The 25982-nt window shown below is 37.8% G+C and overlaps 1 protein-coding gene across 3 annotated transcripts in view; it reads right to left on the bottom strand.

Moving 5' to 3' along the window:
* Positions 1-2786, bottom strand: part of LOC126419314 (probable ATP-dependent RNA helicase DDX56) — a 113070-nt gene extending 110284 nt beyond the window's left edge. The window contains exons 1-3 of one of the 3 annotated variants that reach the window (XM_050086505.1): positions 2489-2786; positions 2107-2268; positions 93-227 (exon numbers count right to left, since the gene is read on the bottom strand). In XM_050086505.1, coding sequence (XP_049942462.1) covers positions 93-227; positions 2107-2268; positions 2489-2554 — 363 coding nt within the window. In that variant the 5' untranslated portion in view covers positions 2555-2786. The remainder of the gene's footprint in view (positions 1-92; positions 228-2106; positions 2269-2488) is intronic. The other 2 variants (XM_050086498.1, XM_050086513.1) reach the window with 2 other exon arrangements.
* Positions 2787-25982: the final 23196 nt, after the last annotated feature.

The raw sequence follows: 25982 nt of genomic DNA, 5'->3' as shown, positions 1-25982 counted from the left end.
TAAGCCAGATTAGTGTGTCAACAACAGCAACAACAATAATAATTATGTATACAAGCCTATAACAAAACCAAAGGAAATAATTCATTACTTACTGGTGCTGAAATATCAACACACGTCACCTCTCTTGAGCATTTAATCGTCAACTGAAGAATATTTGTATAAATCTGGTGGCATAGTTCTTTACTAGGTGCAAGTATGAGGCATTTAACAGCCTGCTCCCGGGCAACCTGAAAATTACAAACAATATCACGCTTTAATCAAGAGATCACACTACATATAACAAACCACAATTTAATAACGCACACCAGTTAAGAACCTAGTGAAATCAGGTTTTCATTAACTGTACAATAATTTTCACATAAAGAGGATTATTACCTAAATTACAAAAGACAAAATCGGGTTGACAGAAGCGTCCGATCCCACGCGTCGGCTTTGACCCGTGACGTAAGGGTGTTGTGTGTGACGTCATGACGGCGCGGAGTTTGGTTTGAGTGTGGCTGTCTCCAGTTCTGTTTTATTTTATTTACTTCTCTGATCTGTTCGTTCTATCTCGTGAGATTTTTTTTTTTTAAATTTAAAAACACTTATTACTTATTTTAATTATCTGTTTCCTCCAATTTCTGTTTTAGTTTATTATATTTATCTTTCTGATCTGTTCGTTCTATCCCGTGAGATTTTTTTTTTTTTTTAAAGACAAAAAACACTAATCAGCTGCTGAAGCATCTTTATCTTCTATGGGTTGCAGGGGTTACGACCCCTGGGGAGGTGGGTGGGTATTCATGCATGGCTGTCTTCACTTACACGTTGTAGCTATGCAAGGCGTATAAATTTGTTTATATTTAGTTTACCCCCCCCACCCAAAACACCCCATTTCCCGCGCTTGTCCCGTTAGTGTCATTAGGCTTCTTGTGGAAAGTGTGTGTGTGTGTGTGTGTGTGTGTGTGTTTCCGCCATATTTGTGACGTCATGGGTCAAAGCAGACGGGCGGGATCGGACGCTTCCGTATTTCCGACAAAATCTTACACTACATGCAGTTCAGAATTGTAAGGGGTGTGCCATGAGTACATGTCTAACATATGATGACAAGCACAAAAAAAGAAGTGGACAGTGTTAAATTCTTTGGATTACAGCTTGATAATAAATTCAACTGGGAGGAGTACTCCACAGAACTGCTGAAGCATCTAAACGAATCTCTCTTTGCAATGTGAATTCTGTCAGACACAAATAAAAAATCTGGCATACTATGCTTACTTTCACTCCATAATGTCATATGAGATTAATTTTTGGGGTAATTCATCAAGCCAAGCTAAAGTTTTCCAGACATAAAAACGTGCAATAAGAGTTACATGCAGGGCGAACTCAAGAACATCCTGCAAAGGCCTGTTTACGGAACTAGGGATACTAACTATTGCTTCCCAACATATTTATTCCTTAATGACATCTGTCATCAAAAATATCAGTTTTTCAAACCAACAGCTCAGTTCATGGAGCCAATACTAGAAATACAAATAATCTTCACAAGGATTGAAAGTCACATACCCTGGTACAAAAGGAATGCATTAGTCAGAAACACACATTTTCAATAACTTGCCAGCAGCCATAAAAAGCTTAACAACTAACGAAAGTCAGTTTAAGAGAGGCCTAAGGGATTTATTGGTGGCCAACTCTTTCTACTCCATTGATGAATTTCTCAGTAGAACCAACTTTTTTTCAGTGCAGTAATGTGTTCATTGTAAAAAAGGATTGTAGTTCTATTATATGTTTACGACCTTAAAAATAATTAATTTTAAATTCAGTGCATTATGCGATCTCAGTAATGAGTGTTGTAAAATGATCCTTTCATTTAGGGTTCATTAAAAAAAATGACAATCATTCCACTTGGTGCCTGTGGAAGGTACATTAGCTTATTTGCTTTAGTTTTAAGTATTTGTCATGGATTATTGTTTTTCTGACATGTTCTACATCCTGGAGGACCTCCTCACTAAGGGTCAATTGGAATGAAAGTAAATCTAATTTAAACTATTTATTTGAAAACAGTCCTGACAGCCAATTCGGAAGCAAAAATAAATATAAAAAAAGAAAAGATTGTTCAGTTTTGCAGCTCACCAGTTTGGAATTAAGTATTTTCTGTATTGCTGGTATAGCAAACGCACCGGTTTTTCCGGATCCTGTTCGCGCTCTAATCAGGACATCTTTACCCTCCAGTAGCAGAGGAATAGCTTTTTCCTGAATAAGTGTAGGTTTCTCCCATCCTTGTTTTGCTATTGCCTGAAAATACGGTAAGTCGTTCTCATTAATGGTCACACAACCACATCCGCTGGGGGACAAGGAATTCATTATAAAACACATAACACGAACGCAATTGAACTAGCACTTAAGTTACAGTTAAGATAACTAAATGTCAAACTTATCCAATGAGGAATTTTCTCATGAGAACGAAAAGTACCTATTGCATGCATGACGAAAGAAATACGTCAGAACGACTAACCGATTTACAGTTTTGATACCTTAAGTATACGATCATCCAACTCCATCTCATGAAAATTGCGGCCATGATCACCCTCTTCTTCCATCCTAATAGAAAAACGAAAACAACAACAGCAATTACGCACTACACATAACCTCTCACACAAACAACAACAACATTCACGCCGTTGCAGACATGTTCCCGTATTTCAAAGATGTTTAGTTTGTTTGTCTTTGCCACGTACAAGTCTACTCATAGACGATGGTCTAAGAGTCTACCGACATCTACCGCATGCACTAGAAATTGGTACCAGTATCCCTCATTTGAGGTGCGGAATTGTCACCTTTCTGAGCCAAAAGCATGTTTTCTCCAACAGTACTATACTTGTTACAATTATTATTCCTTTTAAACGGTAGTTGAATACCTGTAAATTTTATTTAAGACTATACCATAGCAAAGGCAATATAGGGCAGCTATTATTGAAGCAAAAAAACAACATAACGCTATATGTATCGAGGCATCAAAAAATAAATGTAAAAAGCTTGGAATATAATAAACTCAGTCGTCAAAAATAACAAACCAAAAGAGGTAGCTGTCTCAGAAAATGATTTTAACAATTTCTGTATACAGTCATTTAGGGATACTCAGAAAAATATCATTAAACCCACGGAAACTGCTGCTCAAATGATGGAAAATTGTAATTTGGGTTTTAGGCATGACAGACATAATTTTTTGTTCTCTGAAGTGACGCAGCAGGAGGTTTCAAATATTGTAAATAAGTTTAAGTCTTCTAGCAGTGCCGATATAACCTGTAAGATATTGAAAAATGTTATTGAATGCATTGTTGGCCCTCAACCTTATGTTATAAATAAGTGTCTGACACAGGGAATTTTTCCCAGTGTACTGAAGTTATGTAGAGTTGTTCCTCTGTATAGGAATGGAAATGGAAAATGTCCATCTAGTTACCGCCCCATATCACTCACTCCTGTTTTTTTCTAAAGTATTAAAAACTGTTATGTATAACCAAATGTGTAACTTTCTACATAATAATTCTATTATTTCCAATGAGCAATTTGGTTTTAGGAAAAATAGATCGACCACTCATATTATTGATTCGCTCGTTAAAAAGGTTCTCCAGGTATTCGAAGATAAGGAGTTTGCTGTGGTCACCTTCTGTGATCTGAGTAAAGCATTTGATTGTGTGAACCACAAGTTACTTGTGCATAAATTAGAGATTTTAAGTTTTCAAAACTGTGGCTTGGGTATTCTTAGGTCTTTTTTGGAGCACCGTAAACAGATTGTTTGTATTAATGAAGATAGATCCAATGTAGCCCATGACCTGTGTGGTGTGCCTCAGGGCTCGGTGCTTGGCCCACTGCTTTTTCTGATTATGATTAACGATTTACCATCTAATGTAAGTTCCCATTCAATCTTACATGCTGACGATACAACCTTTATCAACATTGACCCTGACATTGAATTGTTAAAAAATATAACAGAAAATACCATCAGTGAAGCATCAAAATGGTTCAGAGCAAACGGTTGTTTATTAAATGAAAATAAAACACAGTTCATATTTTTCAGCTTAAGATAAAGCTTATTTCTGAATGTTTCAAATAATGTTAAATTTCCTGGTATATATTTAGATATTAAACTTAATTGGAATTACCATATTAACTATATATCTTCAAGGCTTTCTAGAGCAATCTATTTGTTGAGAAGGTTAAAAGGTTGTGTATCAGATCGGTATATTAGATCAGTATATTTTGCCTTCTTTCAGCGCATTATTTCTTGTGGTTTACTATTATGGGGAAACTGTAGCCATGTACATGATATTCTTCTACTGCAAAAAAAAGTTGTAAGAATTATCACTGATTCTGGTAGACTAGATTCCTGCAAACCATTGTTTGTCAAACTTAAAGTTATGACTGTTGTTAATCTCTATGTATATGTTCTGTTGTTCTACATACAATGAACAATTTACAAAACCAGCAATTAAGAGAAAATATACATTCGCATAATATGAATAACAGGAAACACATTGATGTACATTTTCAACATTTAACTAAGTCTTTAAAAAGCTATCATATAATAGGTTCCAAGTGTTGGAATAAATTTTCTCTTTGTAAATTCGATTGTCCTATTAAAAAGATCAAGCCAAAACTGTATGAGTGGCTGGCCGTGCATCCTTTTTATTCCGTTGATGAATTTCTTGATTGCAGTCAAAACAAATAATATTATAAAATTAGGCTGCTCCCAATATACTATATTAATTATTTCATTAGCAGTTCTAGCTACCTACTTGTTAGTAGCTAGTAATAATATTAATTATTTCATTAGCAGTTCTAGTTACCTATTTGTAAGTAGCTAGTAATAAGCATTAATCTGTTTTTTTTTCTGCAGAGTTGCAAAGGGCAGTTATTATAATCTGATACAATATTTCTTTGTATATAATATGTTTTCCTGTCTTGGTATTCAGTATTCGGACTTTTTACTGCATTTTGTACTGGTACATTCTGATTGATTTGGATGTACTACCTCACTTCATATGTTGTATCTTCTGTTTATTGACTATTTATAAAACTATTGTAATATGGTACTTATAACTCCTGCATATAATTTTGTTTATATTTTGTATTTGGCGTTGTCTATTGCTTCAGTAAGCTTAACAACAATAAAATATTATTACTATTGAAGATATAAATAAAAATTTTACTGTCGTTCAATAGACAACATCAAGTTACAAAAGCATACAAATATATCGTGTATACACACAAAAATATTTGGTTAAAAAGCTAAAACTGCAATAAGTTACAACAAATTTTCAATAAAATATAATATCTAAGCTAAAACAATTTGAACAAAGCGTCTTATCCACAAACGCGAAAGAAATTACGGTACACTGTCCAAACAATTGCCGCTAACTTGTAACATTTTCGCACTTATAAAATTCATTAACTGATGAAAATAGATTAATAGATAATCAACTGTACACTCTGTGTTAACTATATTGAATGGAATTTCTACTCATTCTAGAGAACGTTTGTTGATTATTTTCACATCCTACCATTTCTTAGCTGCTTAATGATTTGAATAGTCTACAGGAAAGTTGTGTTAGTAAGCCTATTATTTCTGCTATCATGAGAGTATAATCCTGTCTAAGATTGTATTAGTCTTTGTATACAAGAAAACAGTGCAAATGTACAAATATATTAGAGTTAATATTATAAGCGAATAAACAATAGTCCACAGTGGACAAGTTATCGTGAATTTGTAGTAATCCCAATTAACTTCTTTTGTAGTATCAAAAATTTCTAAAAACTCACGCGCGGTACTCACAGCTTTACTCAGTTCGAGTCTCGGTCGGGCACACAGTTTTAATCTGCCAGGAAGTTTCATATCAGCGCACACTCCGCCGCAGACTGAAAATCTCATTCTGGAAACATCCCCCAGGCTGTGGCTAAGCCATGTCTCCACAATATCCTTTCTTTCAGGAGTGCTAGTTCTGCAAGGTTCGCAGGAGAGCTTCTGTAAAGTTTGGAAGGTAGGAGACGAGATACTGGCAGAAGTAAAGCTGTGAATACCGGGCGTGAGTCATGTTTCGGTAGCTCGGATGGTAGAGCACTTGCCCGCGAATGGCAAAGGTCCCGAGTTCGAGTCTCGGTCGGGCACACAGTTTTAATCTGCCAGGAAGTTTCAATTTACCGAACGTTTTACAGCAGCATATTTTACCCCTTTCTGTGCCAAAAATAGGTCAAGTAGAGGACAGAGTAAGTCTTTCTTTCTTCTGGTGTTATAATCATGAATGTCACTGTTGTTTTTAAACTAGTCCATGGAGTTGAGAACAAATTTCATTACTGAGTAAATATAGTACTGTGAGGCTGTTGTAAGAATTCCTAAGCTTTTAAAGAGAACCCTACAAGATGTGCGACTATGAGCCCCACACATTTTTCTAACCACTTTCTTTTGAGCAGTGAATACTTTTTCTAAGTGTTGAGTTCCTTCAAAATATTATTCAGTATGACATCAGAGAGTGAAAGCATGCAAAGTATGTTAGCTTACTAATCTCTGTATCCTCAAAATTAGCAATTTTTCTGGTTGCAAAAGTTGCTGAACCTAGTCGCTTTAGGAGATCCAAAATATGAATTTTTCAATTACGATTCCCATGATGATGATGATGTTTGGTTTGTAAGGCGCTCAACTGCATGTTCATCAACGCCCAACGATTCTCATCTATATGTACAACTAAAAACTTAGTATGCTCTATGCTGGCTACTGACTTCCGTTGATGTGTTATATTTATTGAAGAAACTGTATTCCTTGTAGTAGGAAACTGGATGCTCTATGTTTTCTCAAAGTTCAGAGCAAGCCCATTCGCAGAAAACAAATCAATTACTTTTCCAAAGACATTATTTGTATTTTTCCTATTAGTGTTTCTTTTACCGGATTAATAATGATGCTTCTGTCATCAGTAAACCGTGTCACTTTAGCTTTTTGTTTCAGGTAAGAAGGGAAGTTATTCACATATATCAGGAACAGAAGGGGACCCAAGATCGAACCCTGCGAAACATGTAATGTGATTTCACCCCAGTTAGATAAAGTGGGAAACTTCCTTAAATCACTTAAATCATATAAAGAAACTTTTTGCTTCCTGCTCGGTAGATATGAATTTTCCATTTATATCATAGAATTGTAATTTTTTGTAACATAATGTCATGGTTCACACAATCAAATGCTTTGGATAGGTCACAGAAAATTCCTATTGGTGACATTTTACTATTAAAGACTCTATTATGTGTGCAGTGAAACTGTATATTGCCATCTCAGTGGAACAGTATTTTCAAAATCCAAAATTTGATTTACTAAGTATCCCATGTTGGGGTGGCTAACCCCTTCTTGAGTACATTACTTTCGCGACGGGTTTTGAAAATGCTGTGAGCAAGGATACTGGCCAGTAATTATTGACATCTGTGGTGTCCCCTTTTTTGTAGAGTGGCTTGACAATGGCATATTTTAACCTGTCTGGGAAAATATCTTGGGTTAGTGATGCATTAAAGATGTGACTTAGAACATCTGCTGTAACTGTTCCAGGTTGTTTTCATATCTTGTTTGAGATGTCACCTACTCCAAAAGAATATTTATTTTTCGAAGATTCAATGATTTACCGTTTTTCACAAGAGGTTGTTAGATAAAAACTAATCTGACTAGGGTTTCTCAAAACTGACTATTCAATGTACTGCTTGGCTTTTTCTTTTGAGCTGTTTTTACCAATTTTTTCACCCACGCTTAATAAATGTTTGTTAAATACATTAGCTACTTGTGTACTGTTAGTTAATATTGTCTCATTCTCTCTAATAGTAATACTACCTACCTCAGTGGTTATTTTTGCTATCTCCATCCTAACAACATTCCATATTGATTTTATTTTATTGCCTGAGTTGTTAATTTCATCTCTAATTTCCATATTTTTTGATTTTCTGACAACTTTTGTCAGCATGTGACAATAGTTTTTATAATGTAAAATTACTTCTGGTTCTTTACTAATACTTGCTGCTTAATACAATTTTCTTTTCCTTTCTAAAGACATTTAAACACCTGTAGTGATTCAAGGTTTCGTTGAAAACTGTTTGGTGTTACATCTAGTAATTCTTTTGGGCAACAGTGTTCAAAAAGTGACATAAATTTATCAAGAAATATGTTGCATTTATCATTTCCATTTGGCTCATTATAAACATTTCCCCAATTAACATTACTTAAACTTTCTTTCAATTGCTCTATAGATACCAGATTAACCAGCCTTAAGCTTTTACTTAATAATCTACACTGTACACCCTGCTTGGTTTTGTAAGTTAATCAGTTGTGCATCATGGTCAGATAATCTATTTCTTATAGGGAAAGCATGTGTTACTTTTACATCCTCTTGCTGCACAAATACATTATCTATTAGAGTGCTACTGTTTTGAGCTATACTTGTAGGGAAATTGATTTCTGTTTCTAAGTTTTTTATTTTATTATTTAGCGTATGGCTAATACAGACATATCATGAAATTACATATATATATGTACATATTGGCACACAAGAAACTTAAGTTTGTTTTTACAACTGAATATCCAGTCCTTCAATCCAGCGCACTGCATCTAAGTTATATATCATTAATAAAACTCCTAGTTCACTTTTGTTATCGGAATTGCTTAGAAAAGTTTAAATTGAAATTACAACAGATTAATAACTTCATCTTTTTGTCTGACAGAGAGCATATTAGAGAGTCAAACTTTTCTATGAATAGCTCCCAATGTCCTAATGGGGACCTGTACATTGTTGCTAATATCAACACTACACTATCTAGCTGTAGTTCACAAGTATAAACTTCAAAGTGCTGATCGACACGAAATTTGCTTACTTCTACAGTTTTGTATTTATACCCTTGTTTTGTGTAAATGGCAACTCCTCTTTTATCGTTGCTAGATCTGCAAGTGGATGATGCTAAAATATACCCATTTATACTAATACTTTCCATCGCCACATTATGTGGTGTTCAGACAGACAAAGTGTATCAATTTCATTCTTATTTGTGAGACCATCTACTTTATTTTTTATTCCTCTGATATTTTGAAGAATTAAATTGATAATACCCTTAGCTTTATCCTACTTATTGTATATGAGGCTTCTTTTATCCTATTTTTCTTGATTATTGAAATTTTCTTGTTTATTGAATTTTATTTAAACTCAGCTCAAACAGGGGACGAAAATGTACTGAAGGGTGACGTAACATTATTCAGAGTAGATGAAATAAATTCGCAAGCGACCCCAGAGAGCATTTTTTCCCAAGATAATAGCGAAAAATGCGAATTGCGTGGATTCCGAAAAATTTGTTTGTTCTACATCACATAGACAGAACCTGATAACAAGGGAAAAAATCCGAAAGATACACAAGATGCTAGCATGTCGTCAATGTCTGTGTCATCAATGTCTGAAATGCAAGTGATATTAAAAGCTACTTGCGACCTAAATACAAACATATGCAACTTGTGCACAGGTTTGTACAATGACCTAACAGAGAAGTCTGGCGATTGTAAAGCAAAGTTTTTGTGGACCTGCGCAGACATTTAGTAAAAGAGCTACACACATACTTGTCCACTGATAATAATAGATAAGCTTGATCAGAAGTCTTGTCTGTCAGTCAAGATTAAAAGGAAACAGTGGACAGGCTTAACAATATAACCAAAGTTCAGAATAATTTACAAACCGCGCAGACCTAAATTACAGAAACCGTGAAGGTTGTGCATGGGAACATCACGGTATTTGCAGTCAGTTTACAAGGACTTAACCGGATGAAGTATAAAAACTATCAGGAGAGGTGAAGAATTTGAAACTAGGTGACGAATTCGTAAAAATATACCATGAACGGATGTACAAGGATACGAAGAAACTAAATGAAAGTGCCGACGTTGCGTTGCTAGATAGTGACACTATGCTTACACAGAATTACGTGCAAGAGTATAAAACGTACACAGATGTCATGGAAGAACTAATGACACAGAAGGAAAGAAAAATAATTGCTAAAATCAACTCAGATATTAATGCAGCAGAATAGAGAATAAGTAAAGAGCTAGTGAATGGCAGCAGTAGTTCAAATGAGCCGACCGCAACTAACAATCAAAGCCGAATCGATATTTCAGGAAACGGAAATGTTCATACGCATTCACCTGCAACTGTATCTGACGGAGAAGAATAATTTATAACAACGAATGCCAATGACGGAGCCATTGCATATTGTGTACAGTCGCAAGCATCTGGCGACGGTGCTGCAGCCTCTGAGTGCAGCACCTCGTTTGTCGTTTACTTTAGCCTATGAAGGCTTAATTAGGCACATGCAATTTCCAGTATATTCGACTGAGGGCAAGAAAACAAACCCTGCCGTATTGATAAGAGTATTCTGGAATGTGCTGCCACGTAATTGGATGGAAGCACAAAATATCAGATTCGTAGTAGGCTGTACCCAAGATGACACTTTGCTTTGGGTTACTGACATGGCTGAGCGCTGCCACACGTTCGAACAATCTGCGCAAGCGTTTCTTGATAAATTCTGGTCAATCGCTGTAGAAGACAGGTTGCGTCGTGAGGTGTGTAACTATCATCCCGTTAACAGTAAACAGGGAGGACTGCGTCGTTACTTGATGAATCCAATCTCATATTTTGACGTCTTAAAGACACTCAAGAGTCGGCTGCAGCGGCATATTAAGGAAAAATTGGTGACAGCACCAGAGAACGATCCCGAGTACTTTCTCTCTATTCTCGACTCGCTTGATCTTATTTATGACGAGGGGTAACCTCCAGGTGAGAGCAGGAATTTACAGACTGATGTGTCGCGTAATGGAAACTGCTTTAACTAAAAGAACAACAATAACAGTGGAAACAATCGACATGGTTGGCATCCTTACGCTCCTCACCAAAATAACAGATGAACTACAGTAATAGAGGAAACAACAGGTGCCCAAAAAAGGGATATGAGAGAACATGAGCCAGGTTACCATTGGTTAACTGTGGAACAAAGGGGTCCACATACCAGATTTCCACCGCCAGTAGATAATAAAAATCGAAATGGCAACTGGATAGGACATACCGATAGCATGAGGCACCCTAAAAAAATAGCAATGGTTACAGCCAAGGAAACAGGGGACATGTACAAGAGAGAGGACAAGAACAAAGAGAAACTGATTCACAATCCAAGCAGTATACAAACTGGAAAAAAGCTACGAAATAACCCAGTCATCCCCAAAGGAAAATAGAAGCTGGAAGCGATCATCCTCCAGTCGGAGACCGAAAAAGGAGCAGGGTTAAGCACTTGTTTATGAATTGTTTTATACGCTATGACCAGTACAGTGATATTAAGAAGGAATTATGTATGGGTGGCGAAAGTGATATTTAAAAAAGCAGAGGAAATAGTACAGGCCATGATAAAGTCTAAAATAGACAGTGTGACTGCACTCATTGTACTAGATACAGGGGCGTTGACCAACATAATTTCACAAAGTTTGTTCAATGAAATGAGAAAGGATATTGAGATATAAACTTTACCAGTGCAAAAGTGCCATATCTTTCCTGCAGTTGGGTAAGGTCAAAGGGCGTACAATTATAGGCATATACACATAACATTCATAGACATCACCATAGAATGTATCTTTTTGGTAGCAGAAAAACTGAATCTCAATTGTTTAGTGGGGATGGATGCTTTCAGATCTTTCAAAGTACAGATTGATTTATGTAATGGAAAGTGTTATTTCACAGTGGATGTAATGGATCATTTCTTTTTTTTATACATATAAGACATGTTGTGGGAAACATAATATTTTCAAAGAGTAGAGATACGCTCTTCAACTGGTTAATTTCTGTATCTTCACATGTTTGTATCTATAAGTGGTAGCGGGTGGATGTATGATGAGTTCCACCATGTTAGTATTGTTCAAAAATGTGTATTCTAACCATACATTAAAGAAGCGTTATAAATGTCATTAGGGGAACGAAGTTTGTATATGGCTAATTATATTAATAACTCCCTCTGTTCATCATTTCGTCTGCGCCGAGAATCCTGCCTCAAGAGGAGCGAAACAGACAAGAGAAATTTGCGTGAGCTGCAGACAGGCAATCCGGTAACAGTATTTGCATAACCAGCTCTACGCACAGTGCAACTATTTCAAAAGAAGTATGTAAATTTAAATGTCAAATGTTGGTGAGTTAAAAATGAATTGACTTTGAAGGTATGTTGATATTAGTGCCAGTTAAAGTTCACACAGGACGTGTGACCCTCCAATCAATAGTTAAATTTTTCAAGCAGTAATTATTATTTATTCACCCCCTATTCTACCACTATTCAATGGCGACCGTTCAAAGGACGACGCCAAGCGGAGTATGAACAGACCTTTCAGTTCTTGAGATAACAAATTTTTTGAGGAACAAATTAAAATTAAATTCTGCCTACAAACGATATGTGCCAAGAATGCAGATTTCAATGGTGAAGGCAGGAAGCTGCAATGCTGTATGCTTCAGTGGCCGCGCTTGGCGCCTTCTCTCTGGCAGTAGATAATCTCTTTTCCTTCCAATTAATTTCCTTAAAGAAAGTGCATATCTACAGAAAAGAAGAAAATTTGATTGAAAAGTACTGATACAAACAAAACTACATTTTTGAAATTTTTTTCATAATTTTGTTAAATAATGTTCACAATGGAGTCAAAGGAACTCATTACAAAATGCAGTACGCCAAGATGGAAATCCGAGTGTGGAAACAATTGGAAGTAATGCACCAACTCATCAACTAGCTGATGGCTTCCAAAACAACGAGGTTGGCGTCCCACTATTAAAAAATGATGACACTGGTAATATAACTAATCATGATGTCACTTTTATGACGCTCAGTGAGACAATTTCTCAGTTCTCACCCAGAAACATTTTTCCAAATAGTGAAACTGAAGTGTGCGACAGCAAAACTTCCTCTATTTGCTCATGCTGTCGCGAACGCAACAGCAGGAAACAGTTCATAAAAGCAATGTAAATACTAGTGGCACGCAAAATTTGACACAACTCGTGCTACTAATAACACAATGGTTTACAAAGCAACAGTAATTTTATTGTAACACAACAATTTAAGGGTGTACAACAACACTTTAGACACCAAAGTCAGGAACTTACCGATTTTAAGGATAGTATTAGTCAACAGTTCAGTGAGGTGAGCAAAACTATATGCACTGAATTATTTTACGAACTATCTGGGAAGTTGACAGAGCTAGGTAAACAACTAAAACAAGGCAGAATTACCCACATGTGCCGCAATATAAATATCTTAACGGAAAAAGTATCATTTGTAGACGATAAACAGGAACAACCTGCAGGTAAGCAGTGAAACATATTCTCAAATTCGGGAGACGCAATCCCAAGTGGACGCAGCGGTGAAAAATGTGACAAACAAAGTCAGCAAGCTGCAAGACGTATGCAAAAACCTACCAACAGAAATACACAAATTGAATTTAAGAGTAGACCAATTTGTCAAAAAACAGTGAGATCAGTTATGCGCAGATGTAAAGGAAATAACTGAAAAAGCTGAAGCCAGGATGCTGGATAAGGGCAGCACCCTAGCTGAAAAGGTCATGTCAGAGTGCAAAATTTATGTAGGTGCTGTAGAAAAAGCTCTAAAAGAGAAAGAGAGCCAACTTCTAGCTGAAATAGATTTAGGTTTATAGAAAGGATAGGAAAGGTTACGAGGCAGTATTGCTAAAACTGCTGACATTTCAAAACAGCATGTAACGAACCCATGCTTTTAGAGAAGTTAAATACTTTCACTGGGTACCCACAATACGGGGCTAGCCCATCGAAGGAAAACAGCAAAGGTTGCAGAATGCAGCAACGCTTACCGGCAGTTGTAACTGTCGAGCAAGCGCAGTTGCTATGTGCTACACCACAAGCGAACATAAACACGCCTGTCACTGACAGTGCGGCGTGTTTGTCAACATTACTTGTAGATGAGGGATAACTTAGGCATCGGCAATTTCTGATATTTACCTCTGAAGGGAAAAGAACACACCCCATGTTCTTCATCACAGCATTTCAAAATACTTTACCTCCTATGTGGACCAAAGCCCAGAAAATTAGATTTGTTGTTGGATACACACAGGATGACGTTCTGTTATGGGCTACAGACATGGCAAACGTCGCCGCTACAATGAACTATTTGAGTGAGTCTTTCTGGATAAATATTGGTCTGAGGACTTGCAAGAGAGGGTCAGACGGGAAGTATTCAACCCAGCTCCATTCAACAGCAACCATGGAAGCTAAAGGCGTTATTCTGAAAAATATTCGAACAAAACCAGATACTGAATCAACCCGGTATCTCAAGTAGACTTGCTGAAAATTTGAAAGAGCCATCTTCCTGCCCACGTTCTATTCCAGAACACGATATCGAAAACTTTCTATCAGTACTAGACTCAAATAGATTTGACATACGAAGAGAGACCAGTACAGTGTAAGCCCGTTAATACTCAGATAGCGCCACAGAGATTTGCAGACCAAAAAGTGAACAACAGATTCGTGGTACAGATGGCAACATTACTCCACACAGACCTATGGTAATGGTAACGGTAATCACATTGGCAATGGACAAAGCCGTAAATCCAATGGCGGATATAAAAGAAACAGGTAAAAATTCAGCAAAAGCAAGTACAATGGGCGAGTAGCCTATACTATGTGTACAGACACAAACTACTGGCAATAATAAGCCGATCGCTTGGCAAATGCAAAACAACACCAGGCAACCGAATAACCCACAGACAGTGGAATTCGGCCAGGAAAGTAACGCACATATGCCGAATAACAAGCAGAGGCAAAGAAAATTTCAGTTGAGATCCGCACAGGATACTAATTGGCCTAATCAAATACCAACAGTCCATATTGTGGAAGTTACGCCTAACCCAGAGACTTGTGCCACCACAATGCTGGAAAACTTGAACCGGTCACGGTAGGCCATTGTTCTGTGACCTTGAAGGAGGGTAGGGGCACAAGCTTGATCGATACTTGCTTTATCAGACACCATCTTGGTTGTGATGTGAAAGATGATCTGTATCAAGGTAATGAGGGTATGTAGAAAATCTTGACAGGGGACAAGGTACAAGCTTCTATTAAAGCCAAAATATTTGACCTTGATGTACACATTGTGCTTGACGCAGGTGATACGACTAATTTGATGACACAGGGATTCTTTCAAGAACTTAAAAAACGTTGCTGTATACCCACACTGCCCATGCAAAATTGCAGGGTGCAAACTGCCACTGTTCAGAAATCGAAAGGAGTCAAGATACAAGCCTTAATTCCAATACAAATAGGACAGTTTTCCAACAATACAATTTTTTGGTAATAGAGAAATTTATAGTTGGTTGTTTAATCGGTATGGATACATTTAGGACATACCAAGTACAAATTGATGCAGTAAAAGGCCAATGTCATTTCACTGTAGATAAGGAATTATTTGTAATAGACCTAATCAGGGGAAGTACTAATGGATGTAAAACGGAAGTTAGTCACGACTTTGAAGTTCAATTGGTAAATCCTATGGTTATGTTTGTCCACACATACGATAACGAATAGTCGGCAGCAGAAGAAGTAAAAGTAGACACAAAAAGGACAAAGGTAAGTAAATCAAATTGCTTGTCTCAAGAACAGCAAGCGGAACTTAGGGAACTGATACTTGCTTATATACATGTATTTGAAAAAAGACCAGGAATCATCAAGGATTTTGTGTACAAAATGGAAGTGTATCTTCACGAAACTTTTTGTTCTACCTCATACCCTATACCATTGACAAAGAGGGAAGCAGTAAGAAAAGAGATTAACAGGATGCTTGAACGAGGCATAATATGTGGGTGGTTTGAAAAGTTCTCGTAATCACCATAGGAGATCAGCACTAGAGCAACGAGTTGTTCACGTGATATTCATTGGACTGTTGTCTGTAAACACATGCCACATCAGTGCTCTTGGGAGAGAATTGTGTGAGTGACGTGGTCCTGTTCCTGTGTAGTGATTTGCGAAGATGGAAAAAAATGAGGATCTCGCAGTGATTAAGAACATCGTAAAGCATGAAGCAAAGGACATTTATTCCGATTTCCAGAATAAACTGGAGGACTCTACTCCTTGATATTCAACTGTTTTCAAGTGGATAAATGAATTTAAATTTGGTCGGGAGAGCTTAGATGATGATCTGTACAGTGGTCGGCTCAGATGTGTCACTACTCCAGAAAACATTGCCAAAGTGCACAAAATGGTGATGGAGGATAACCAATTGAAGGTGCGTGAAATCGTTCACACTTGCCATATGTCATCAAAAGTGTATATCACATTTTAACGGAAGAATTAGAAATGAAAAAATTATCTGCAAGATGGGTGCCACGACTCTTGATGGTGGATCAAAAACGCATGAGAATGGACAAATCAGAACAATGTTTGCCCCATTTTAGAAGAACCAACAAGATTTTTTGTGCCGGTTTGTGAGCACAGTTGAAACTTTGGTGCACTACTATACTCCAGAGACATAACAACCGTCAAAGCAGTGGAAACATGCTGATTCTCCGCCACCAAAGAAAGCAAAGACAGGTCCTTCAGCGGGAAAGGTCATGGCATCAGTGTCCTGGGATGCAAAGGAGATGCTGTTTGTAAATTATCTCCCCACAGGGCAAACTATTATTGGAGAATGCTATGCTAAGCCCCTGGACAAATTGCAACAAAAGATACGCGAAAAAAGGCCACATTTAGCAAGGAAGAAAGTCATCTTTCACCAAGACAATGCACGACTGGACACACGTGCCCCTGCCATGTCAAAATTACACGAACTAAGGTATGAATTGTTGACAGACCCACCTTATTCACTTGATATGGCTCTGTCAGACTTCCACTTCATCCAAAAATGAAAATTTTTCTTGGTGGGCGAAGATTAACTTCAAACAAACAATTGATAGCCAGAGTTGACAACTATTTTCCAGGGCTGGCGGAAACTCTATTTCGAGGTGGGATCAAGGCAGTGCAACATCATTGGAGCAAGTGCATTAATTTACTAACTGAAAAATAAAAAACTTCCAGTGATGTAAGTACTTTTTTTCTATTCCATTCCGAGAACTTTTCAAACGACCCTTGCATTACCATCATTTTCTCCTTATTGTAGTCGTATTTTGGCCATCAGTAAGCCAGATGGCAAGGAGCACTTGGTCCTTGACCAACATAACATTAATAAGATTGTTGTATGAGTCCAAACACGTCCAGACAATTTAGAACAGCTTATGAAATTCCATAATGTTAAATTTCTTACTATAATCGAGCCCTGGTCTTAATATTAGTAAATAAAACTACATGAAGAAAGGCGGAATTATATCGCCTTCATAAGTGGAGGCAGGAGCTTCGAATTTCCAGTATTGCCATTTGGACTGAATGTCAGTGCAGGTGTATTTATCCTGCTCTGGACAGAGTGCTAGTGCCCGAACTTTTGTGATAGGTAACGGTATAAGTGGCCGACCTTTTAGTCGCTACACCCACTTGCGTACAACATTTAAGATTAATTGAACAAGTATTGAATCACTTTTCCCAATATGGAGTTACAGCAAATCTCAAGAAACAGCAATCTCAAGAAATCTAATTTTTTACAAGAAAAGGTAAAATTTATAGGTCACATAATCTCTTCAGAAGGCATACTGCCGAATCCTAAAAAACTCGATGCCATAAGGAACTGCCCTGCTCCTCAAAACAGACAATTAAAGGCATACGTAGCCCTATTGTGATGTTTTATGAAATTCATCCCTAACCAAATTATGAACAGTGATGCTTTACTCAATCTTCTCCGGAAAAACAGACCTTGGTTATGGGACAAAGAGTGTCAAACCGATTTTAAGAACATCAAGCAGGACATATTAAATGCTAATATTTTATCTCAAGCAGACATGAAGAAAGAATTTTGTTTACGTACCAACTCATCCCCCCCCATGAACCATGGACCTTGCCGTTGGTGGGGAGGCTTGCGTGCCTCAGCGATACAGATAGCCGTACCGTAGGTGCAACCACAACGGAGGGGTATCTGTTGAGAGGCCAGACAAACGTGTGGTTCCTGAAGAGGGGCAGCAGCCTTTTCAGTAGTTGCAAGGGCAACAGTCTGGATGATTGACTGATCTGGCCTTGTAATAATAACCAAAACGGCCTTGCTGTGCTGGTACTGCGAACGGCTGAAAGCAAGGGGAAACTACAGCCGTAATTTTTCCCGAGGGCATGCAGCTTTACTGTATGATTACATGATGATGGCGTCCTCTTGGGTAAAATATTCCGGAGGTAAAATAGTCCCCCATTCGGATCTCCGGGCGGGGACTACTCAAGAGGATGTCGTTATCAGGAGAAAGAAAACTGGCGTTCTACGGATCGGAGCGTGGAATGTCAGATCCCTTAATCGGGCAGGTAGGTTAGAAAATTTAAAAAGGGAAATGGATAGGTTGAAGTTAGACATAGTGGGAATTAGTGAAGTTCGGTGGCAGGAGGAACAAGACTTCTGGTCAGGTGACTACAGGGTTATAAACACAAAATCAAATAGGGGTAATGCAGGAGTAGGTTTAATAATGAATAGGAAAATAGGAATGCGGGTAAGCTACTACAAACAGCATAGTGAACGCATTATTGTGGCCAAGATAGATACGAAGCCCACGCCTACTACAGTAGTACAAGTTTATATGCCAACTAGCTCTGCAGATGACGAAGAAATTGAAGAAATGTATGATGAAATAAAAGAAATTATTCAGATTGTGAAGGGAGACGAAAATTTAATAGTCATGGGTGACTGGAATTCGAGTGTAGGAAAACGGAGAGAAGGAAACATAGTAGGTGAATATGGATTGGGGGACAGAAATGAAAGAGGAAGCCGCCTGGTCGAATTTTGCACAGAGCACAACATAATCATAACTAACACTTGGTTTAAGAATCATGAAAGAAGGTTGTATACATGGAAGAACCCTGGCGATACTAAAAGGTATCAGATAGATTATATAATGGTAAGACAGAGATTTAGGAACCAGGTTTTAAATTGTAAGACATTTCCAGGGGCAGATGTGGACTCTGACCACAATCTATTGGTTATGACCTGTAGATTAAAACTGAAGAAACTGCAAAAAGGTGGGAATTTAAGGAGATGGGACCTGGATAAACTAAAAGAACCAGAGGTTGTACAGAGATTCAGGGAGAGCATAAGGGAGCAACTGACAGGAATGGGGGAAATAAATACAGTAGAAGAAGAATGGGTAGCTTTGAGGGATGAAGTAGTGAAGGCAGCAGAGGATCAAGTAGGTAAAAAGACGAGGGCTAGTAGAAATCCTTGGGTAACAGAAGAAATATTGAATTTAATTGATGAAAGGAGAAAATATAAAAATGCAGTAAGTGAAACAGGCAAAAAGGAATACAAACGTCTCAAAAATGAGATCGACAGGAAGTGCAAAATGGCTAAGCAGGGATGGCTAGAGGACAAATGTAAGGATGTAGAGGCCTATCTCACTAGGGGTAAGATAGATACCGCCTACAGGAAAATTAAAGAGACCTTTGGAGATAAGAGAACGACTTGTATGAATATCAAGAGCTCAGATGGAAACCCAGTTCTAAGCAAAGAAGGGAAAGCAGAAAGGTGGAAGGAGTATATAGAGGGTCTATACAAGGGCGATGTACTTGAGGAAAATATTATGGAAATGGAAGAGGATGTAGATGAAGATGAAATGGGAGATATGATACTGCGTGAAGAGTTTGACAGAGCACTGAAAGACCTGAGTCGAAACAAGGCTCCCGGAGTAGACAATATTCCATTGGAACTACTGACGGCCGTGGGAGAGCCAGTCCTGACAAAACTCTACCATCTGGTGAGCAAGATGTATGAAACAGGCGAAATACCCTCAGACTTCAAGAAGAATATAATAATTCCAATCCCAAAGAAAGCAGGTGTTGACAGATGTGAAAATTACCGAACTATCAGCTTAATAAGTCACAGCTGCAAAATACTAACACGAATTCTTTACAGACGAATGGAAAAACTAGTAGAAGCCAACCTCGGGGAAGATCAGTTTGGATTCCGTAGAAACACTGGAACACGTGAGGCAATACTGACCTTACGACTTATCTTAGAAGAAAGATTAAGGAAAGGCAAACCTACGTTTCTAGCATTTGTAGACTTAGAGAAAGCTTTTGACAATGTTGACTGGAATACTCTCTTTCAAATTCTAAAGGTGGCAGGAGTAAAATACAGGGAGCGAAAGGCTATTTACAATTTGTACAGAAACCAGATGGCAGTTATAAGAGTCGAGGGACATGAAAGGGAAGCAGTGGTTGGGAAGGGAGTAAGACAGGGTTGTAGCCTCTCCCCGATGTTATTCAATCTGTATATTGAGCAAGCAGTAAAGGAAACAAAAGAAAAATTCGGAGTAGGTATTAAAATTCATGGAGAAGAAATAAAAACTTTGAGGTTCGCCGATGACATTGTAATTCTGTCAGAGACAGCAAAGGACTTGGAAGAGCAGTTGAATGGAATGGACAGTGTCTTGAAAGGAGGATATAAGATGAACATCAACAAAAGCAAAACAAGGATAATGGAATGTAGTCTAATTAAGTCGGGTGATGCTGAGGGAATTAGATTAGGAAATGAGGCACTTAAAGTAGTAAAGGAGTTTTGCTATTTGGGGAGCAAAATAACTGATGATGGTCGAAGTAGAGAGGATATAAAATGTAGGCTGGCAATGGCAAGGAAAGCGTTTCTGAAGAAGAGAAATTTGTTAACATCCAGTATAGATTTAAGTGTCAGGAAGTCATTTCTGAAAGTATTCGTATGGAGTGTAGCCATGTATGGAAGTGAAACATGGACGATAAATAGTTTGGACAAGAAGAGAATAGAAGCTTTCGAAATGTGGTGCTACAGAAGAATGCTGAAGATTAGATGGGTAGATCACATAACTAATGAGGAAGTATTGAATAGGATTGGGGAGAAGAGAAGTTTGTGGCACAACTTGACCAGAAGAAGGGATCGGTTGGTAGGACATGTTCTGAGGCATCAAGGGATCACCAATTTAGTATTGGAGGGCAGCGTGGAGGGTAAAAATCGTAGAGGGAGACCAAGAGATGAATACACTAAGCAGATTCAGAAGGATGTAGGTTGCAGTAGGTACTGGGAGATGAAAAAGCTTGCACAGGATAGAGTAGCATGGAGAGCTGCATCAAACCAGTCTCAGAACTGAAGACCACAACAACAACAACAACCAACTCATCTTCTCACAGTCTGGGTGCATGCCTTTTTCAAATGCTAGAAGAAAAGGGAAGCCTCATCCTTAAAGTAATTAGCTTAACCAGTCCCACCTTATCTGAAGCTAAGCGTTCATATTCAGTTATGGAGTTGGAGGGTTTGGCTGTAATTTTGTCCTTTAAAGAGTTTGAATATTTCCTTTGGGGTAAACACACAAAAGCATACTATGACCACCAGTCCCTATCGCTTTTATTAACTTGTAAGTTGCTACACCGATAGATAGCCAGCTGATATATGTATCTTTAAGAATTCGATTTTGAGATAGTATACATAAAAGGAAACCAAAACATATAGCTGATACTGTTTCTCGACTACCACAAGGCTTAGAGGAATTCAACGATCTTTTAGAGAAGGAAGGTGCAATAAGAGCTATGTTGATGGAGGACAAAACACTCTGCCCATACTATGTCCACATGTGTAAACACACGGAGCAGTTACAGCAGGAGGACACATGCTGGAGTAAAACTTTCGCATGACAGTGATGAACAGTGAAAAAAGTTTTTCACTATTCACAGAGGTGTTCTGTTTCTCACAAACAAGAACAATAGTGAGTGTGTTTGCCAGAGGAATATGTGAATGATTTTATCTTACACACACACAATACTTGGGACAATTATGGCACTGCAAACTGTACTGATAAAATAGGTAACTATTGTTATTGCACCAGCCCTAGGTGATGTGCACTACATGTGCTAAGAAAGTGTATTGGTTGTCAGAAAGCAAAACATTCTAACATCTCCAAACAGATAGAACTACATCTACATCTACATACATACTTCGCAATCCACCATACGGTGCATGGCGGAGGGTACCTCGTATGACAACTAACATCTTCTCTCCCTGTTCCACTCCCAAACAGAACGAGGGAAAAATGACTGCCTATATGCGTCTGTACGCGCCCTAATCTCTCTTATCTTATCTTTGTGGTCTTTCCGTGAAATGTAAGCTGGCAGCAGTAAAATTGTACTACAGTCAGCCTCAAATGCTGGTTCTCTAAATTTCCTCAGTAGCAATTCACGAAAAGAACGCCTCCTTTCCTCTAGAGACTCCCAACTGAGTTCCTGAAGCATTTCCGTAACACTCGCGTGATGATCAAACCTACCAGTAACAAATCTAGCAGCCTGCCTGTGAATTTGCTTTTATGTCCTCCCTCAATCCGACCTGATAGGGATCCCAAACGCTCGAGCAGTACTCAAGAATAGGTCGGATTAGTGTTTTATAAGCGGTCTCCTTTACAGATGAACCACATCTTCACAAAATTCTACCAATGAACCGAAGATGACTATCCGCCTTCCCGACAACTGCCATTACATGCTTGTCCTACTTCATATCGCTCTGCAATGTTACACCCAAGTATTTAATCGACATGACTGTGTCAAGCGCTACACTGCTAATGGAGTATTCAGACATTACTGGATTCTTTTTCCTATTCATCTGAATTAATATACATTTATCTATATTTAGAGTTACCTACCATTCTTTACACCAATCACAAATCCTGTCCAAGTCATCTTGTGTCCTCCTACAGTCACTCAACGACGACATCTTCCCGTACACCACAGCATCACCAGCAAACAGCCGAATATTGCTATACACCCTACCCAAAAGATCATTTATATAGATAGAAAACAACAGTGAACCTACCACACTTCCCTGGGGCACTCCAGATGATACCCTCACCTCCAATGAACACTCACCATCGAGGACAACGTACTGGGTTCTATTACCTAATAAGTCTTCGAGCCACTCACATACTTGGGAACCAATCCCACATGCTCGTACCGTAGTTAGGAGTCTGCAGTGGGGCACCGAATCAAACACTTTCTGGAAGTCAAGGAATATGCCATCCGTCTGATACCCTTCATCCATGGTTCGCAAGATATCATATGAAAAAAAGGGCGAGTTCTGTTTCACAGGAGCGATGCTTTCTAAAGCCGTGCTGATGCATGGACAGCAACTTCTCTGTCTCAAGGAAATTCATTATATTCGAACTGAGAAATGTTCGAGAATCCTGCAACAAACCCATGTTAACGATATCGGTCTGTAATTTTGAGGATCCGTCCTTCTACCCTTCTTATATACAGGTGTCACCTGTGCTTTTTTCCAGTCGCTCGGGACTTTACATTGGGCAAGAGATTCACGATAAATGCAAGCTAAGTAAGGAGCCAATGCAGTAGAGTACTCTCTGTAAAACCGAATTGGAATCCCATCAGGACATGGTGATTTATTTATTTTCGACCCATTCAGCTGCTCCACAACCCCAGGGATGTCTATCAATATGTCCCCCATATGGGAATCCGTACTAGACTCAAATGGCAGTATGTTTGTACGAACCTCCTGGGTGAAAAATTTCTCAAATTCTAAATTAACTGCAACCCATTGTTTCTAAGAAACCTCTAGAAAAGGAATCATTAGATGTAGCTGGGCCCTATCACATAGGTAAGGGGGAGTAAATTATATCGTAAAACTGTATGATATTTTCACATAACATGTAAAACTGTATGCTGTACAGAATGCTACAGCTGGTTAAATTATAAAATTAACTAAAGAGTATTACTTTACAAGAGTAGGAAAACCAGAAGTCATGTTAACAGATAATGCTTCATATTTTGTTGGATGCAAATGGAAAGAGTTTTTAGATTCCAACTAAATCAAACACATTTTAGTATTCAAATTTCATCCCAAAACATCCCCCCTCGAAAGGCTATTTAAGGAATTCAACAGGTTTGTGAGGACCTATATACTCGTAAACATACCAAGTGGATGATAAAACATGACAAACAGTAATCAACCTTGAAACCTGGGCTAAATATAGGAAAGGAATTTACGACAGAAAGCTAAGAGGTACAACACAGTTTTATACAGGAAAAAGATGTTACTTAGAACACATTCCAAATTGGAAAACTGAACCATAAGTGGCAACTACTATCCACCGCACCATACATAATTACTAAAATTCCCTACCTGGGAGCATACAGAATGGTACACATCAACACAGGTAAAGATAAGGTATAAGGTCCTTCACCTACACAAAGACTTGAGAAAGTTTATGTATTGAAGGGATGTATACTCTCTGATATATATATATATATATATATATATATATATATATATATATATATATATATATGTAATAAGTTTATATGTGCTTGTTCTCTCGTCACGGAAATAGAACCGCATAACATTGCACAACGGTAAGCCATTTCTTTTTGCATTAAATTAGGTGAAAACGAGACAACAACTTACAGTAAGCTTCACAAGGCTTTTGGAGAAGAGGTTATGTCAAGAGCTCAAGTTTTTCATTGGCATAAAATGTTTAGTGAAAGCAGAACGAATGTTGAAGATGAAGACCACAGTGGACGACCACCAACCTCACGGACGGATGTCAACTTGGCCAGGGTGCATGTACTCGTACTATCTGATCGAAGATTATCCATGTAAGTGATTACAGAAGAACTGAACATCAATGGAGTAACGGTTCGTCTAATAATAACCTAAGATCTTCGTATGAGAAAGATTTGTGCAAAAATTGTGCCCAAAAATCTCACACCACAACAGCGAGAAACACAGAAAAATGTGGCAGCCGATATGTTAGAGCAGCTGGAAATAAATCCAGAAGTGTTGAGTTGTGTTATTGCTGGTGATGAAAGTTGGTTTTTTCAGTACGATGTTTCCCTATGAATGATTAAAAATCAATGTTTGGATATAAGCTATAAATAACTATTTAGGAATTCGTATTTGTTGAACATGGGATTTACCTTAAATACCATCCCACAAACTCAGAAAACGCGATATAGTAGCAAATCCAGTTTCCCATCCGAATCCTCTTGTCACTAGCAGATGACTGCACTGAAAAATCGACAGGGAGGTAAAAAAGAAGGGAGATTGCACTATAGAGTTTAGCTGTGCGTTGGTTTCAAGTTAAATATTGAAAAATACAGAGCTAACATGAATAACACAGTGTTAGGAATGCAATTTCGAACGTTTTTCTATTCTTGAATGCATCTATGCTGTAGTAATAATACACTTTTGACCTTGTTAATGTAACTTGTTTTTTGTTGATTTATTTAAAATACCCAAGAAGAGAAGGAAGTGATACAGAAAGCATACTTACATAATCAATTTAAATCCATTTTTACTGCGTTTGTATAGATAGCAAATGAAGGTGGAACTCCGAAACCAAAGCTTGTTTGTTTACTGGTACTGGTCCTTATTCTTTACGTTTTCAACTTTCAACTAATATGCACATTTTTGACGTTCATATTTGCAAAAAACCTACCTACATGTTCTTTGCTATCACGTAAACATGTACAATGAGGATAGTAGCAAGGCATGCTATCATATCTTGTGTATCTTGTGCATGTCAACAAAGTAAACGATTGTTGAAATGTCAAAGAAACAGAACTGTTCAGAGGTACACGTCCATCCAGAGTGGAGTTCTTGTTTCATTAGTTTGTCAGTGTCTTAGTTTACACATCTTCTCACTTTTAAATTTTACCTATGGTGAGTCATTCAGTATGTGACCAATAATAACAATTTACAGAGTACAAAATGACATAACTTTTAAAACATGTTCCAGCATTGTGCAATATTATAATGTATGTGAGTCAATTTTAGTAATGATAGCTTAAGCTGTGTAACATATAGGCCTACCTTTCCGATAGCAGCCTGTT

The sequence above is a fragment of the Schistocerca serialis genome, chromosome 1 (genome assembly GCF_023864345.2).
Source record: "Schistocerca serialis cubense isolate TAMUIC-IGC-003099 chromosome 1, iqSchSeri2.2, whole genome shotgun sequence".
In the NCBI taxonomy this organism is placed as follows: domain Eukaryota; kingdom Metazoa; phylum Arthropoda; class Insecta; order Orthoptera; family Acrididae; genus Schistocerca; species Schistocerca serialis.
This window is presented reverse-complemented; position numbering and strand designations above follow the sequence as displayed.